This window comes from Phyllobates terribilis, unplaced genomic scaffold (genome assembly GCF_046119375.1).
Source record: "Phyllobates terribilis strain yellow unplaced genomic scaffold, ASM4611937v1 Scaffold_5__5_contigs__length_657084704, whole genome shotgun sequence".
Taxonomy (NCBI): domain Eukaryota; kingdom Metazoa; phylum Chordata; class Amphibia; order Anura; family Dendrobatidae; genus Phyllobates; species Phyllobates terribilis.
In genome coordinates this window covers 424,712,920-424,732,332 of record NW_027362765.1, presented here as the reverse complement: position 1 = coordinate 424,732,332, position 19,413 = coordinate 424,712,920, and the positions used below count along the sequence as shown (strand labels likewise).

Genomic DNA, 19,413 nt, shown 5'->3' with positions numbered 1-19,413 from the left:
CAAATACTCCAGTCCTCAAAGGTGTCACCCCAATCGCACTTGCTTCCTCACAGCTCCCAAATCTCCAGCTGCCCGTCTGAGTATGAGGTAGAACAGATGGTTGAGTCTGCAGAGCTGTTTACTCATACTATAGCCTGGGAATCAGAGGTCGACTCCAGCGCTTCTGTGAATCCAGACGAGGAAATGATCTGCACTGATGCCCAGAATCTTAATGAGTCGGATCCAGGACCAGACGCAGAAGGTTCTGACCATAATGTAGACCCTCATTCCCAAACTGTAACTCCTGTTGGTGGAGACAATGAGGAAGACGATGATAAGACTCAAATACCTGATTGGAGCGACAACTTTAGTTTTTTGTCAGGGCAGGAACAGGTTGGCTCTGAGGACGACGGGTGTGATAACGCACAGGGTGATGATGATGAGGTTGGAGATCCCACTTACTGTCAACCCACAGTCAGCCAAGAGATGAGGTCAGCAGAGGAGGTGGAGGAAGATGCTAGTGACGACGAGGTCAGGTTGCGCCTTCCTGGACAGAGACGTAGTACTGGAAGCACGTCAACAACTGCATCCTCAAACACAACTCTGCCTCTCACCACAAGTCGTGGTGGCTCTTCAGGTCGCATGGGTGCTAAGCCTTGCATAGCCTGGGCATTTTTTCAGATCGATAAAGATGACCCAACTCGTGTTATCTGTAACATTTGTCAGCAAAAGCTAAGTAGAGGCCAAAAAATACATAGTTTGAGTACTTCATGCATGAACCGGCACATGGACATGAAGCATAAGTTGCAGTGGGAAGCTCAGTGTGCTACAATGCGGCCTAGCCGGCCGGGCCAACCACCGTCTGCCATATCTTGTGCATCCGCGGCCTCTTCATCCTCTGTGACTGGGGGGACAGCAGTCACACCTGTTTTGGGGCGCAGACCTGCCACCTCTTTACCCGCAACAGCCAGCGTGATTGGCAGGTCATCATTTTCTTTGGAGGTGGTAACACCAGCTGGTGTTGAGCGCTGTCCGACATCGATAGCACCACCTTTGGATCAAGGCAACCTAACATGTCCGCCTGCATCTTCCTCACAGACCGGCAGTTTGCCGGGGACACCCTTATCAACCCCGTCTAAGCACAATAGCCAGTCCTCGGTCCCTCAGATGTGGACAAGTAAAAGACCATTTCCTCCTAGCCATGAGAAAGCTAAGAGGTTGAATTTCACCATCTGCAAGCTCTTGGCTACAGAAATGCTGCCTTTCCGCCTGGTGGACACAGAGGATTTTCGAGACCTTATGTCCGTCGCAGTGCCCCAGTACCAGATGCCCAGTCGGCACTACTTCTCAAAGAAAGGTGTGCCTGCGCTCCACCAGCATGTCGCACACAACATCACCGCTTCTTTGAGAAACTCTGTGTGTGACAGGGTGCATTTCACCACAGACACTTGGACGAGTAGGCATGGACAGGGGCGTTACATGTCGCTGACTGGGCACTGGGTAACTATGGTGACAGCAGGACAAGGGGCTGCTGTCCAAGTCTTGCCGTCCCCACGAGTTGTGCGTCAATCCTCTTTATGTCAAAGTTCCTCCACTGCTTCTGCCTCCTCAACCTCCTCTCGGTCTTCCACCTGCACCCAAAGCCTGTCTGGTCATGCCACAAGCTTTCTAACTGCGCAGAAGGGATCCTGCACACCTCCTTACTATGCTGGCAGTAGGGCTCAACGTCATCAGGCGGTTTTTACATTGAAATGTCTGGGAAATGTGAGTCACACAGCTGAGGAGTTGTGGTCAGCTCTGGAGAACCAATTTCATGAATGGTTGTCTCCACTGGACCTGAAAACAGGGAAGACCGTGTGCGACAATGCTGCAAACCTGGGTGCGGCCCTTCGCCGGGGCAATGTCACACACGTGCCTTGTATGGCTCACGTGTTGAACCTGGTTGTCCAGCAATTTTTAGCCCACTATCCCAGACTAGATGGCCTTCTGCAGAGGGCACGGTCGCTGTGTGCTCACTTCCGCCGTTCGCATCCCGCAGCTCAGCAACTTACATCTCTACAGAAGTCGTTGGGCCTGCCACTTCACCGGCTAAAATGCGATGTGCCTACCCGGTGGAATTCAACTCTGCACATGTTGCAGCGACTGTGGCAGCACCGACAAGCCCTGGTGCAATACGTTCTGACGTATAGCCTGGGCCAACGAGATTCAGAGGTGGGGCAAATCACGCTGGAGGAGTGGTCTCAGATCAGGGACCTATGCACCCTTCTGCACAGTTTTGAAATGGCGACAAAGATGTTTAGTGCTGACGATGCCATTATCAGCATGACTATTCCGGTGATTTACATGCTGGAGCACATGTTAAACAGAATTCGGAGTCAGGTGGTGGCACAAGAGGAGGTGGAGGAAGTAGAGGAGGAGGAGTTGTATGCGGAAGGGCTAACATCTGCAAGGTCCAGACGGTCGGCAGCACCAAGGCGGCAGGCATGTGAGGGTGGGGGAGATGGTTTTACCAGGGCGCATGGTAGCAGCCAAACTAGTGAGGAAGGTGCAGGAGCCCAGGAAGAAGTGGAGGACGAACTGATGGAAGACTCATCAGATGAGGGAGACCTTGATCACATTTCTGTTGTGCGAGGTTGGGGGGAGAGGACAGAGGAAGGAAGCATGATTGTTACCTCGCCACCAACACAACAGGGACTTGGTGCTCCTGGATGCGCAACACACATGAGTGCCTTCTTGCTGCACTACCTGCAACATGACCCTCGAATTGTGAGAATTAGAAATAATCCTGACTACTGGGTTGCCACACTGTTAGATCCCCGGTACAAAAGTAAATTTGCAGAAATTATTCCTGCCATAGAAAGGGATGCACGCATGCAGGAGTATCAGCAGAGACTGTTGCAGAATCTTACATGTGCTTTTCCACAAAATACCAGTGGTGCACGTAGTGAATCTCACAGTTCCAACTTGCCAACCGTGGGACCGTCAAGTGTTCAGCACTCAAACCGTAACAGAACCACAGTATCTGCTGGTAACATCAATTTTGCGGAATCATTTCACCACTTTTTTAGCCCATCCTTTGCAAGGCCACAGGAGACAAGAAGTCTGACACATAGTCAACGCCTAGAGACGATGGTACAGGAGTATCTCCAAGTAAACATTGAAGCCACGACTGTGTCACTGGACCCTTGCTCTTTTTGGGCTTCCAATCTGGATAAATGGCCGGAGCTAGCCACTTACGCCTTGGAGATCTTGTCATGCCCCGCAGCCAGCGTTCTGTCTGAACGTGTGTTCAGCGCTGCTGGTGGTGTGCTGACAGATAAGCGCACGCGGCTCTCCACTGATAATGTAGACAGACTCACGTTCATAAAGATGAACAAATCATGGATCCGAAACGACTTTTCTACCCCTGTGTCATCCTGGGGAGAGTAAAAGCTTGATGACTGGTTAAAATCACCCTACCAACAGTTTTAAGCTTTCAAATTACTAATCATGTTTATCTGTATCTTGGCTGGAAAATAATTTGGGCTTTGTAGCAGTGTGCAGCACTGATTCTATTAGGCCATCTATAATAAGCTCCACCAGATTTAAAATTACTAATCATGTTTATCTGTATCTTGACTGGAAAATAATTTGGGCTTTGTAGCAGTGTGCAGCACTGATCCTATTAGGCCATCTATACTAAAGCTTCACCAGATTTAAAATTAATAATAATTTTTAGCTGCATCTAGCCCGGAAAATAATTTTGGGGCTCCGAGATGCGCAAGACACATAAGTGCCTTCTTGCTGCACTACCTGCAGCATGACCCTCATATTGTCAGAATTCGAAGTAATCATGACTACTGGGTTGCCACACTCTTAGATCCCCCAAACTTTTCGATCAACCTTTTCATTTTAATAAAGACCAAAAAAATGGTCATTTTTGAAATTATAAGCATTAGCAGGTTGTTAGAAACTGAAATCAAACAGTTTTCAACTCAAAACTTTATTCTAGGTGATGTTACATTTTCACATAGGACCCCTTGTTCGAAAGGAGCTTCTGAACTCTCTCGTCCATTGAATTTGTCAGGTTTTGGATGGTTTCTGCTTCAATTGTTTTGCATGAGGACAGAATACCCTCCCAGAGCTGTTGCTTAGATGTGAACTGCCTCCCGCCATCATAGACACTCCTTTTAATGATGCTCCAAAGGTTCTGAATGGGGTACAGGTCAGGGGAGCATGGGGGTCACACCATAAGTTTGTCCCCTTTTATGCCCATATCAGCCAGAGATGCAGATGTTTTATGTGCAGCATGAGATGGTGCATTATCATGCAGAAAAATGATCTTGCTGTGAAATACACGGTTCTTCTTCTTGAACCATGGCAGGAAGTGCTGTTTGAGAAAATCCACATACATTATGGAGTTCATCTTTAGCGCCTTCAGGGATCCTAAAGGGGCCGACAATCTCTCTCCCCATGATTCCAGCCCAAAACATTACTCCACCTCCTCCTTGTTGGCGCTGTAGCCGTGTTTGCGTGGGGTGTCCATCAACCAGCCATCCTCCACTCCATCCATCTGGACCATCGAGCGCTGCACGGCACTCATCCGTGAACAAAACAGTTTTGAAATCAGTCTTCATGTAATGTTTGGCCCACTGGAGCCGTTTCTGCTTGTGTGAAGTGGATAGAGGAGGTCGACAGGATGGCGTATGCACAGCTGCAAACCTCTGAAGGACCCTGCATCTTGTTGTTCGGGGGACGTTGGAGGCACAAGCAGCTTCAAAAACTTGTCTGCTGCTATGACAAGGCTTTTTTGCCGCTGCTCTTTCAACCTGACGTAATTGCCTGTAAGAAAGAGTCCTCAATTTGCCCTTATCAGCACGCACACGTGTGTACTGTGAATCAGCTACATACTTCTTGATTGCCAAGACACTTCATCCTGATCATCGCACAATGTTGATTGTAGTCATGCCTTGACCTAAACACTCCACAATTTGTTGCTTCTCAGCAGCCGACACATCCTTTTTCTTTCCCATTTTGGCAGAAAATGTAGGCTGCTTAATAATGTGAGACAGCCTTCTTAAGTAGTCTTGCCTTTCATTGGACACACCTGCCAAACTAATTAGCATAGGTGTCTGCAATTGCTTACAGTGATATAAAGAGCCCTGACACACATCACCATCAATGAGTTTAACTGACAAACAAACAAATTCTTCCCTTATCACTCCTAAACACTTTTTGCATAATAATTTGGAACGCAGTGTACATGTGCTTTTCCACAAAACACCAGTGGTTCACGTAGTGAATCTTACAGTTCTAACTTGCCAACCGTGGTCTGTATGGAGTTGTTCAATAAAGGGCCCAAAATTAAGATAACATAGATGGGAGAGGTCTCTATGAATAGGAATTCCTAAGTATTTGATACCCTGTGAGGGCCAGGCAAAGGGAAAGTTGGACTGGATGGAATCCTATATGGATTTGGGGAGGGAGACATCGAGGGCCTCAGACTTCGCTGCATTGATTTTAAAATTTGACCATGTAACAAAGTGATCTATTTCAGCCATAACAGCATGGATGGATATATGTGATTGAGTGATATATACTAGGACATCATCAGCAAATAGAGAGCACTTGTACTCGGTGCCTCCCACCTCAATCCACCTAATATTGGGGTTATGGCGAATTGATGAGAGCAGGTGCTCCGTCACTAGGATGTATAAGAGAGGGGACAGAGGACATCCCTGCCTTGTCCCATTGGTGATTGTGAAAGGTGATGAAAATGTTCTGATGCACCCCCTGGGCCTTGGGACACCCGGAGCCGGACCCTTTTTGGTGGATGCTGGTGGTTGTAGTCTTCATGGCGGTGACCCGGTTCCGTGGCTCAGGGTGGTCAAACCAGTGGCGGAACTATTTATGTGGTTTTGATGTTTAAATGTCCGACTACGCCACCCGTGGATTGCGGTCAGAGTGAACCACCGCTGCAGGGCAGACCGCTGAGGCTGGTGTTGTGGGTGCAGCAGAGCGTAGCATAACTCCCCACGGGAGGAGTATAGCCTCAGGGCAGTGTATGCGGAGGATGGGGGTGATGGTGCAGGGCAGCAGCAGTAACGACACGGAGTCAGTGATGCAGTCCAGGGCCTTTACTCACAGTTCTTACTATCCAGACCACGTCTGCAGGTAACGGCTGCCCACGTCGTACTGTGCTCACCAGGTGAGGGGCTCAGACAACTCCCAGATAACTTTGGAGCGCTTCACAGGACCCCCTTTGTGTGTCCTTTGTCTGGCCTTTCTTACCAACCCTTCTGTCCGGCTGCCTCGGGCCTCCTCTTGGTAAACTTGGCGCCAGTTTCCCTGACCCTATGTGGTGCCTTCCTAGCGGGTGTAGCGAGGGGCTGCGCCACATAAAATGTCACAGCCTCCGGTTTCTAGCTGAGGGTCGTTTCCTGCCTCCACTAGTTTCGGGGACCGGTCTCCCCCTTTGGCCTGACCCCTCCACGCAGGTGGATTCGGGCGTGCGGTGGCGACTCGCCCGTCCGCACCCCTGGGATCCCTTCATTCCTCGTTCCTGGAGCCTTCTCCGCTCCTCTTCCTTCCTTCTCCCTCTTCCAGGCCTGGGCCTCTGTTACTAGGCCCGCCTCCGGAGCAGAGCTCATGCAGAGCCCCTGCTCCCTGCCACTTCTGCTCAGACTTCTCTGCACTGAACTAAGATGGTGCCCACCTTTTATACTCCCTTCTCAATGCACCCAGGAACTGCTTCCTCCCTGCTCCTGCACTACAGGGTTCCCCTTCCTCAGTGTTCCCTCCCCCCACTCCAGCCAGGGACAGGGACTGTCGTGCCCATCTCAGAGGCATATTGGTCGCCCTGCCCCACGGCAATGTGGTGTAATGCATGCAGGTGTCGGGTCCTGATCCACACTCCATCCTTACCTGAGAGTGAGATATCACACCTCTGGGTGAGGTGCAATACCTCTGTAGCAACCGAGCCCTCAGGGTGCTACAGTTCCATTTATCTTCAGCCTAGGTGACGTATTGTGATACAGGGCCGTGATTTTGGCTATAAAAGGGTCCCCTAGACCCCTACCCCAAGCTTTTTAAGAGAATCATATATGGCGTGCCAGGAGACTCTATGGAATGCTTTCTCAGCATCCAACGAGAGTATCTAATTACAAATTTTTAACTGCATCTAGCCCAGGAAATACTTTGTGCCTAGTAGCAGTGTCTGCTAGTCAGCGGATTATCCCGGCTGTTAAGCAAGCTACACCACCTGTAGTTTAGACACTTAATTTTTTCAAAGGCAATGCTTCGGGACCATGGGATACTCAGTGAAGAGCATCAGGAGGCACCCCAAGGCATAGGGGCTGGGACTGGCAGTAGGATGCCTTGCGGTGGACAGCCGAGCTCGATCCTTATAAAAGCTTTTTAACTGCAGCAGCTTTAGTGGACGCTACTGGAGCTGGAATTACGCGGCTGCTGGCATGAGACTTGCCCTCCAATAGATCCTTGTAAAAGGATTTAAAGTGTATTCATTCAAATTAGAGAGACAATTTAAATTAAAAAGCTTAGAGCTGCCTCCACCACAGGGGGGTTCGCTCGACCCACCAGCGGACAGGCACCAGTATTGGGAGAGGGGGGCTGGCCATCAGGGTTCACCGCGGCTCTGGCACAAACCCGGCGACACGGAGGTGGCACGGGCAGGAGCGGACTGGCCGTGTCGGCTTCTCACTTTTTGGATTTTAGAAGGGCATGACATGCCTATATCTGTGTCTCCCCCTCCTTTTACTCCTCCACCTCTTTTATTTTCGCATGACTATATGTACTTGTCACTTTTTCATGTGTTAGTTATGTCTTCTGAGCAGTTTGTCAGCTTTTGGACACCTTTGAAGGTGTTTTCTATGTGTTTCTATGTGTTTTTGTTTGCCTGCCATTGGTTTTAACGGTGTTCGAAGGTGTTCGACGAACAGTTCGACGAACAGTTCGGCGAACACACGGGTGTTCGACGAACCGAACCGAACTCGAACACTACGGGGGTGGCTCAACACTACTATTAATATCAGCCCCCAGCTGTCTGCCTAGCCTTTTCTGGCTATTAAAATAGGGAGGACCCCACCTCATTTTTTTGGTGGGTCCCCCATTTTAATAGCTAGTAAAGGCTAGGTATTCAGCTGGGGGCTGATATTAGTAGCCTGGGAAGCTCCGTGGGTATTACCCCCTTCCCTGGCTTCAAACATGTGCCTCAGCCGTCTACTTAACCTCCGCTAGAGACTAAAATTACGGTGAACCCCACACCAATTTTTTTTTAAATAAATCCTTTATTATAACACTAAATGACAAGTACAGTAACCAACACTGTCACTGTACTTATTATATATGTGACTGACATGTTTCTATCTATCTAATCTATGTGTGATGCTTTATTCTTTCTGTTCTAAATTGTCAGGTACCGATGTATGCCGCTGATGAATTGCCGACCGGCTTTTTTAAAGAGACGGGTGCATGAAAACACTATTATTTTTTTTTTTTTTTTTAATAAATTCTTTATTTTAACACTAAATGACAAGTACAGTAACCAACACTGTCACTGTACTTATTATATATGTGACTGACATGTTTCTATCTATCTAATCTATGTGTGATGCTCTATTCTATTTTATTCTATTCTGAGCAGTTTGCCAGCTTTTGGACACCTTTGAAGGTGTTTTCTATGTGTTTTCTATGTGTTTCTATGTGTTTTTGTTTGTCTGACATTGGTTTTAATGGTGTTCGACGAACTGTTCGACGAACATGCCGGTGTTCGACGAACCGAACTGAACCCGAACACTATGGGGGTGGCTCAACACTAATTACGAGTGATACATCTCTGCCGCCCATAATTCTGAAATGTAAACATCAGCTGCATTCACTGTGAACTGTAAAATGATGATAATTATAGTCAAAATAATCTGTATAAGGCTCTTCATCTCCAAAAAAACGTAACATATTTTTGCGGACAGGTAAAAAAAGTGCCCTCTAGTCAAGGACTGGAGTAACATTTGTGCCATACAAAACGCCAGCACATTTGATGCATTTTACAGACAGGTATGTCCGAGCTCTTCCCTGCCCTGGCTCTTCCCAAGCTCCAGCCATTTTGATGGTGTGAAAACGCCAAAAGTTGCACAATTTTTGTGCAACTCCCCATTGTGCAAAAATGTTGCAACTTTTCAAAGCTTTTACGACATTTTCTGTATAAAATCTTTGATGAATAGGCTACAATGGGTCTGTGAGCTCTTTGATTAAAAAATGAGGCAGCACACCATCACTTCATACGGATGTGTGAATGCAGCCTTACAATGAATCAGTTAAAAATGAATAATAATAATAATCTTTATATAGTGTCAACATATTCCGCAGCGCTTTACAATTTAGACAACTTACAGATATTATGGGCACTGTCCCCATTTGGGCTCACAATCTACATTCCCTATCAGTATGTCTAGGAGAGAAGTCTGAAGTACAAGATATGTCTTCATTGTTTCATCCACGACTCACGGATCCCCAAAGACTTTAATGGCCTGAGTCTGATCCACAAAACGGACGAAAATAAGACATGAACTGAGCCTTTTTTTACAGCTGGATATGGTTATGTAGGTGGATATAACTTGTAAAAAGTTAATAAATTTATATGTCTGAAAGAAAGTTAAAAAATACTTTGCGGTCATCTTATGCAAAGCAAAATTCTTGCAGATGATCAGGAAGTTTTCAATAGCTAAGTGAATAAGTGACCAATATAAGACTTGCTTGGCAATTCCAATATAATCTTTCCGTTCTTTTTCTGCACAGTTAAATCAATTATACATCTAAACGGTGAACAATTAAAGTGAGTCTGTCACTAGCTTATTGCCTTCTAATCTGAGAGCAATATAATTTAGAGAAAAAGACTTTGATTCCAGCGATGTGTCACTTACTGGGCTGTTTTCTTCAGTTTTGGTAAAATCACTGTTTTATCAGCAGGAGGTTATCGCTAGAGGACTAGTAAACCTGCTGACATGTTGTCCTCCATATTCATGAGCTCTGAATAACCCCGCCCCCACCACTGATTGGTAGCCTTCTGCCCATGCACAGTGCACACAGAAAGCTGCCAATCAGTGGTGTGGGCAGGGCTATAAAGAACTCAGCATTTAGATAACTGCTAGATCTGCAACAAATAAAATAGTGATTTTATCAAAATTGCAGCCAGCAGCCCAGTAAGTGACATATCACTGGAATCAGTGTCTATGCGCCCGAATCATGCTGCTCTCAGATGGAGTAGCAGAAACCTGTTGACAGATTCCCTTTAAACAGTCAGTACCTCAGGTGGTTGTTCCTCTAGTCTGTTTCTTGCTGTTACAGACTCATGCTGCTTTTTACTCATTTTCTCTGTCCTTTCCTTGTACTTTTCACTGCATTCTGACTTTCAGGACCTTCCACTGATCATGAGAACAGTGGTCCTGTGTCTCTTGTGTGAATGGAACATTAGTGCCCATAGGACCTCATCCCAGAAGAGTGTATGAAAAAAGATCTTGCTTTGTGGAGAGAGGAAAGAATATGCTAGACTTAAAGGGTTATTAATTATTATCATCTTCACTGAACGCATGGGGTGCGAGTAGAGATGAACGAACCCGAACTTAAAAGTTCGGGGTTTGTACTGGACATTCAGTGTCTGGTGCTAAACTCCGAACACTGACTTCTCCTTGAAGTCCGTCTTAATATTAGGAGTTCCGGGGCAAGTCCAGGAGGAGAGAGAATTTTCCAGTTCCAAAGTTCGGGTCCTCTAGGTTTTCAATGGGGTTCAGGTTCAGATTCAAGTACAGGTACAGTTCTGTACCCGAACCGAACTTTGGACTAAACTTTCTGCTATTTTGATCTTACTATTCTCTCCATATTCTTTTACAAAGCTGCCATTGTAGCCTCTATAGTAAGTATGAACATGGCCTTTGAGATCTGTCATATGAAAAATTAAGTACAGGGCCGTGGAACATTTAATTGTGGACATTGATTTTCTATTATTTTCTGATGACAGAGATGGATCTGCTCGACTGTTCCAGCTGCAATATGACCAGAGACCACATGAAAACTATTTAGCAAAAATACTGTGAAATTAAATGATGGTTCCGAGCTTAATCCCATGACCTCATCTACATCTCAGGCGAAGATGAAGGGGCAAAGTAATTGGTTTAAATTACAGCTTGCCGGCGCAATCATTTTATGTTTAATTCTGTAAATGTATTTCTACCCTTCCGCTTGCTTTTATGAGCAAAAGCTGTTTGATGACAGGATGACAACATAATAGTTCCCAAATAAATAAAATTAATGTAAAATAAGAGTGCAATTGCATATCAAATAGGGATTTTAAATTGGCCTTTTCTATATTAACTCACTTGTAATCAGGTTAATATACCACTGGGGACAGGTTGCACCTGAATATTACTGCCAGTGGATATGACTAAAATGAGCTGAATTCATCCATGACTTAAAATTTTAACTTCTGGTGAGTTATAAGTTATTACGGAATTGTTATTTCTGTCAGAAGCCATTAGCTCAAAAAGGCTACCTCGTACAGAATTGATGCTAGTCACTCTATCTAGCGGATCCGAGGAGAACCCGGGGAAAAAAAGTTTTTTTTATAATCACAGACGCAGATTCTTTACTGTTAGAGCTGTGAAACTATGTAACCCTCTGCCACATGATGTGGCAATGGTTGATTCACTGCTAATGTTCAAGAAGAGCCTGGATGACTTTCTTGATAAATATAATATTACAGGTTATGGGTAGTGTTGAGCATTCCGATACTGAAATATCGGGTATCGACCGATATTCGCTGTATCGGAGTTCCGATACTGAGTTCCGATACTTTTACAATATCGAATACTGGAATCGGAAGTTCACATAATGCCTGCGGTCTGCAGTGTCTCTGAAGGATGACAAGCTGGATGGCAGCGCTCAGCTGCGATCCAGCCTGTCATCAGAATGCCATCCCAGCGTGGGAGAATTCTCCCGCTCAAGCGCTGACATTACAATATCTCCCTTACATTACAATTAAATGGAATAGCAGGAATTAATATTTTTTTAAGACGTTAATGCCACAGCCATGGTGGTTGTGGCATTACAGTGGTTGCCCAAATCGATGGGAACAGTGCTCACAGTGAAACATGAAAAGCCGGCAATTCATCAGCGGCATATACCGGTACCCGACAATTTAGAACAGAAAGAATAGAGCTTCACACATAGATTAGATAGATAGAAACATGTCAGTCACATATATAAGAAGTACAGTGACAGTGTTGGTTACTGTACTTGTCATTTAGTGTTAAAGGATTTATTTAAAAAAATAATAGTGTTTTCATGCACCGTCTCTTTAAAAAAGCCGGCAGGCAATTCAGCATCGGTACCCGACAATTTATAACAGAAAGAAAGAGCATCACACATAGATTAGATAGATAGAAACATGTCAGTCACATATATAATAAGTACAGTGACAGTGTTGGTTACTGTACTTTTCATTTAGTGTTAAAATAAAGGATTTATTAAAAAAAAAAATTGGCGTGGGGTTCCCCGTAATTTTAGTCTCTAGCGGAGGTTAAGCAGACGGCTGGGGCAGATGTTTGAAGCCTGGGAAGGGGGTAATACCCACGGAGCTTCCCAGGCTACTAATATCAGCCCCCAGCTGAATACCTATCCTTTACTAGCTATTAAAATGGGGGACCCCCAAAAAAATGACATGGGGTCCCCCCTATTTTAATAGCTAGCAAAGGCTAGGCAGACAGCTGGGGGCTGATATTAATAGCCCAGGAAGGGTGCCATGAATATTGGCCCCCTCCCAGGCTAGATACACCAGCCGTCAGCCTCCCCAGAAATGGAGCATCCATAGGATGCGCCAATTCTGGTACTTAGCCTCGCTCTTCCCACTGCCCTGTAGCGGTGGCAGTGGGGTAATAGGGTTGGGGTTGATGTCAGCTTATAATGCCAGCTGACATCAAGCCCAGGTTAGGCGTCTATAAGACATCCCCATTACCAACCCCATAGTCAAAGTTAAAAAAAAACACAAACACCCAGAATAAAGTCCTTTAATTGAAATAAACACACAATTCTTTATTGTTCTAAATTAAACCATACTTACCATCACGCCCATTCCAGCTGAAGCCAACGATCTCCTGCAATAAAAGTAAAATAATAACGCAACATCATCCTTACCTTTCCATGGTTCCCAGGACGGCTTCAGCTCTGCTACATTCACATGACAGGCTGGATCGCAGCAGAAATCTGCCATCCAGCCTGTCATACTGCAGGCAGACACTGAGAAGCGCAGGCATGCTTGCGCTCCTCAGTGTCAGGCTGTGACGGCATCCAGATGAGCCGACAATGAACTCAGCTCACCTCATGCACGTCACTGACAGCGTGGGAGAATTCTCCTGCGCATGCGGTGAACGTGAGAGACTCGGCTCATCTGGATGCCGTCACAGCCTGACACTGAGGAGCGCAAGCAAGCCTGCGCTTCTCAGTGTCTGCCTGCAGCATGACAGGCTGGATGGCAGCTTTCTGCTGCGATCCAGCCTGTCATCTCGATGTAGCAGAGCTGGAGCTGTCCTGGGAACCATGGAAAGGTAAGGATGATGTTGGTTTATTATTTTTCTTTTATTGCAGGAGATCGTTGGCTTCAGCTGGAATGGGCGTGATGGTAGGTATGGTTTAATTTAGAACAATAAAGAATTGTGTGTTTATTTCAATTAAAGGACTTTATTCTGGGTGTTGTGTTTTTTTTAAATACTTTACTAGAAATTCATGGCGGTCATGTCTAATATTGGCATGACCCCATGAATTTCGGGCTTAGGGCCAGCTGATAATACCAAGCTGGCCCTAACCCCTTTATTACCCAGTGAGCCACAGCACCAGGGCCCTGGATGAGTTGGGTACAGCACCAGAAGATGGCGCTTCTATGAACGCGCCATTTTCCGGGGTGGCTGCGGACTGCAATTTGCAGCGGGGGGGCCCCAGAAAGCTTGGGCCTCCCTGCGCTGCAGATTCCAGCCCCCAGCTGCCTAGTTGTACCTGGCTGGACACAAAAATAGGGCGAAGACCCACGTATTTTTTTTTTAAATTATTTCATGAAATTCATGAAATAATTAAGAAAAAAAGGGCTTCCCTATATTGTTGTGTCCAACCAGGTACAAATAGGCAGCTGGTGGTTGGGGGCAGCCCGTTCCTGCCTGCTGTACCTGGCTGTGCGAAGCGCCACGTCAATTTTTTTTTAATTATTTCAGGAACTTCATGAAATAATTAAAGAAAAATTGATGTGGGGCTTCGCCCAGAATAAAGTCCTTTAATTGAAATAAATACACAATTCTTTATTGTTCTAAATTAAACCATACTTACCGTCACGCCCATTCCAGCTGAAGCCAACGATCTCCTGCAATAAAAGAAAAATAATAAAGCAACATCATCCTTACCTTTCGATGGTTCCCAGGACAGCTCCAGCTCTGCTACATCGAGATGACAGGCTGGACCGCAGCAGAAAGCTGCCATCCAGCCTGTCATCCCGCAGACACTGAGAAGCGCAGGCTTGCTTGCGCTCCTCAGTGTCAGGCTGTGACGTCATCCAGATGAGCCGAGTCTCTCACGCTCACCGCATGCGCAGGAGAATTCTCCCACGCTGTCAGTGACGTGCATGAGGTGAGCTGAGTTCATTGTCGGCTCATCTGGATGCCATCACAGCCAGACACTGAGGAGCGTAAGCATGCCTGCGCTTCTCAGTGTCTGCGGGATGACAGGCTGGATGGCAGCTTTCTGCTGAGGTCCAGCCTGTCATCTCGATGTAGCAGAGCTGAAGCTGTCCTGGGAACCATGGGAAGGTAAGGATGATGTTGGTTTATTATTTTACTTTTATTGCAGGAGATCATTAGCTTCAGCTGGAATGGGCGTGACGGTAAGTATGGTTTAATTTACAACAATAAAGAATTGTGTGTTTATTTCAATTAAAGGACTTTATTCTGGGTGTTTGTGTTTTTTTTTACTTTCACTATGGGGTTAGTAATGGGGGTGTCTTATAGACGCCTCTCCATTACTAACCTGGGCTTGATGTCAGCTGGCATTATAAGCTGACATCAACCCCAGCCCTATTACCCCACTGCCACCACTACAGGGCAGTGGGAAGAGCGAGGCTAAGTGCCAGAATTGCCGCATCCTATGGATGCACCATTTCTGGGGAGGCTGACGGCTGGTGTTTCTAGCCTGGGAGGGGGGCAATATTCATGGCACCCTTCCTGGGCTATTAATATCAGCCCCCAGCTGTCTGCCTAGCCTTTGCTAGCTATTAAAATAGGGGGGACCCCACGTAATTTTTTTTGGGGTCCCCCATTTTAATAGCTAGTAAAGGCTAGGTATTCAGCTGGGAGCTGATATTAGTAGCCTGGGAAGCTCCGTGGGTATTACCCCCTTCCAAGGCTTCAAACATCTGCCCCAGCAGTCTGCTTAACCACTGCTAGAGACTAAAATTACGGGGAACCCCACGCCAATTTTTTTTTAAATAAATCCTTTATTTTAACACTAAATGACAAGTACAGTAACCAACACTGTCACTGTACTTATTATATATGTGACTGACATGTTTCTATCTATCTAATCTATGTGTGATGCTCTATCTTTCTGTTCTAAATTGTCGGGTACCGCTGCTGAATTGCCGGCCGGCTTTTTTAAAGAGACGGTGCATGAAAACACTATTGTTTTTTTAAATAAATCCTTTAACACAAAATGACAAGTGCAGTAACCAACACTGTCACTGTACTTATTATATATGTGACTGACATGTTTCTATCTATCTAATCTATGTGTGATGTTCTATTCTTTCTGTTCTAAATTGTCGGGTACCGGTATATGCCGCTGCTGAATTGCCGGCTTTTCATGTTTCACTGTGAGCACTGTTCCCATCAATTTGGGCAACCACCTCCCCCAATACATTCTAAATTATTGTTAGCTGTTTTCCTTCATGTAGAATTAACCTACAAGGAAAGAAAGGGTTTATTTTCATTCCGATATTTGTGTCCCATTGACTTGCATTGGTTTCCGGTATAGGAATCGGCGATATCCGATACTTTTTGGGTATCGGCCCGATCCAATCCGATCCGATATTTCCTGATATCGGAAGGTATCGCTCAACACTAGTTATGGGTACTAGATTCTGTGATCGGTGTTGGTCCAGCGAACTAGTCTGATTGCCGTATGGAGTCGAGAAGGAATTTTTCCCCTAATATGGAGCTATTGGTGTCTGCCCCATGGAGTTTTTGCTTTCCTGTGGATTAACATGTTAGGCTATAGGTTGAACTTGATGGCCTTGAGTCTATCTTCAACCTTATAACTATGAAATTATGGTGAAAGAATTTTTTAATCAGACCATCATAATAATAATATTAATAAAGTATTGGGAGACAAGTCTAAGCATGCATAGGAAGACTTATTTCTGGATAATTGTGCAATGTAAACAGGCTGGCGTTCGTCAAAAACTCTTGTTCGTTGGGTGAAATTATATTTTTGGTTTGCCCAAAAGATCATTGTTCTCGGCACCCCATCGTCCTGCGAAAACAGGACCTGTGCTGCTGAGAACAATGGCAGCCTATATGCACAGAATGATCTATTACAGATTATTCTGTAATATACGCATGTTAGTTGATGAGTTTATGGTCTGCTTGTCTAAACAGGCTTTTAAATTACCTCCGATAGGCAAATATCTTCCAATTGGTAGTTGTTTGAAGCTAACGCAAATGTACCCTTGCCTAGTTACATAGTACTATTGAAAAAAGACAAAATTTCCATCAAGTTCTACTGAGGAATGGAAAGGAATAAAGTGAATCGGGCACAAGTTCAACCATAATCAATGATGCCGTCTGTCTTAAACAGCAAGATTTTCCCTCTTGATTCCAAGTATAAATCAACTTTCAGAACAGGAATTTTATACATTTTCGTTTTCTTCTAAAAAAGCATTTAAGCTCTTTTTGAAATTGACTGTTCCTGTTGTGACCACCTCCTGAGGTCAGCTATTTCACAGATTAATAGTTCTCATGGAAAAGAAGGCCTGTCTCCTCTTGAGATTAAACCTTTTTTTCTCCCCTCTTGTTTTTGAAGGGGTTTTACATGAAACAGCTTTTGACCATATTTTTTGTATGTACCATTTACGTACTTGTGCACGTTAATCATGTACCCCCTTAGATGTCTCTTCTCAAGTCTAAATCAGTTTAAGTATCTTTCCTTTTAAATGATATCCTTCATGCCCCTTATCAGTTCTGTGACTCTTCTTTTTCTAACTCCACGGCATCCTTTCTATGATTCACACTAACACTTTGTAAAATGGTAGTATTACGTCCCTGACCTGCAAGTTCATGCCTCTTTTAATAAAATGTCTAAGGGGTAACGTTTCTCTTTTTGGAGAGTAGCATGTCAGTGTAAGGAGACTTATAGGCCATGCAATGCTCATCTGGGAAATTAAATATGAAGATTGTCTCTTCAGAGAGGAAGAGGAAGAGGACTTCAACTCTAGTGCCACCTATTGGAAGTAGCAATCCTAAAAGTCAATATCGAGCCTTGCCAACCACATAATTTAGGATAAAAGCCAAACCATAATCTCAATTTGCAGACACATGTTTCAAGGTATTGGTCCTCCTCATTGCTAAGCATGAGATCTGATTTGGCTGTATGAGAGGCCTCTGACTGGGGTCTAAGGAGTAACATTCCTCCTTGTGGAGAGTGACATACCTGACATGCCAGAGTAAGGAGACTTATAGGCTCTTTTTTAATAAACACATAACAATAGTATGCTAGCTTTAGAAGCAGCTGATTGACATTGCATGCTATTATTTAGTCTGTGATCTACAAGTAAATCCAGATCCTTCTCTACAAGTGACTCTCCTAGTTTTACTCACCATAGAACACATGGTGCCCTCATGTTATTAGTGCCTAGATGCATAACTTTACATTTATCCACAATGAATCTTATCTGCCAAGTGGATGCCTAAACAATATGTTTGTCCAAATCAGCTTGTTACTAGTTATAAACATCATCCATAGACTGCCCTATACTACATAGCTTGTGTCATGTGCAAAAATAGAAACAACACTATTAATCCAGTCTTTTATATAATTTATATAATTAATAAATAGCTTAATCATAATAGTAGACCAAACACTGACCTTTTGGTACACCACTTACAACCGGAGACCATTCAGAATAGTAATCATTCACCATAACTCTGTCTGCCGGCTTGTCTACTATCTTGTGAATAAGTGATACATTTTAATTTTAGAGCAACCCCTTTCATTTCTAAGAATGGAAGAAATGGGATATAATTAGGACCCTAAAGAAGAGGTCTCCAAAGTGTGGCTGGGAGTTGTAGGTTTGGACCAGCTGGAGGACCACTGCCCTAAGAGCATTCTTAGCCATATGTGTAAGTGTGTAAGTACAAGATGCTGCTGCTACTTTTTAACTACGGCTAATGTAATATTCAGATACTCATAAATAATAAAAAAAAGTTATGTTAAAAAATACACTAACTTCAAGGAAACCAAAGATATGCATATCTACACGAGACATACCATAAAGACTTTTCTTTGACTTGACCTTTACGCATTATCTTTATATTCTTCCTATGCTGACATTCATCAGATGAAGGTTGTCATATCTCAGTGCTGCCGCCCTGGGTACACTATGATCCTCTCCACAGTCACAAAAGACTATTTGCCTGATCTATTTGATCAATTTGTAAATAGAAGCAGGCAAACTTTGCTTCATACTTCCTCATTTTTGTATGTTAATGATTACTTGCTTCAAAGTTAATTTTAATCATTAATGCAGCTTTGTTCAATCGTCCAATTTCAGCTTCTGTCATAAATGCAAATTCATTGTGCTTAATGAATGTTGTTATTTAAATGAGTTGTCCTCTACTTTCACATTGATGCCCTAGGGCATCAAAGTATGATCGGCCGGGGTCCCGCACGGGGCACCCCCCGCCAAACAGCTGTTATCGGTGCCGGCAGCAGCGGCCGCCGGCCGGAACTCCTTACCTGCAGTGCTTGGTCGTCCAGTTGTAGTGGCCGGCGCTTGTTACTGCACATCCGCCTCCTATTAAATTCAATGGGAGGCGGATGTGTAGTACCCCATGGCTGCGACTACAAATGGACGGCCAAACACCGCGGGTAAGGACTTCCAGCCGGCGGCCGCCTCCACTGGCACCAATAACAGCTGATCGGCGTGGGTGCCGGGTGTCGGATCCCTGGCCGATCATACATTGATGCCCTATCCTATGTGAAAGCAGTGGACAACTCCTTTAAGCTATCCCTATAGTGATCCATAATATTAGATGGAAGTTGTCCAAATTGGTGGATTTTTACTTCTTGTGTGAAAATATTGATTTTGACAACAGCTAGATATATCTTTTAAAAACGTTGTTTGGCTATGATAAG

At 44.9% G+C, this 19,413-nt stretch overlaps 1 protein-coding gene across 7 annotated transcripts in view; it reads right to left on the bottom strand.

Annotated features, from left to right (window-relative positions):
* The window catches only part of BLNK (B cell linker), a 443,283-nt gene that overhangs the window by 246,104 nt on the left and 177,766 nt on the right, over positions 1-19,413 (bottom strand). Inside the window, exon 1 of one of the 7 annotated variants that reach the window (XM_073685215.1) lies at positions 18,547-18,739. The exons of 3 other annotated variants lie outside the window; for them this stretch is intronic. In XM_073685215.1, coding sequence (XP_073541316.1) covers positions 18,547-18,581 — 35 coding nt within the window. In that variant the 5' untranslated portion in view covers positions 18,582-18,739. Of the gene's footprint in view, positions 1-18,546; positions 18,740-19,413 lie in introns of those variants that run through there. 3 more of the 7 variants (XM_073685221.1, XM_073685219.1, XM_073685224.1) reach the window with 3 other exon arrangements.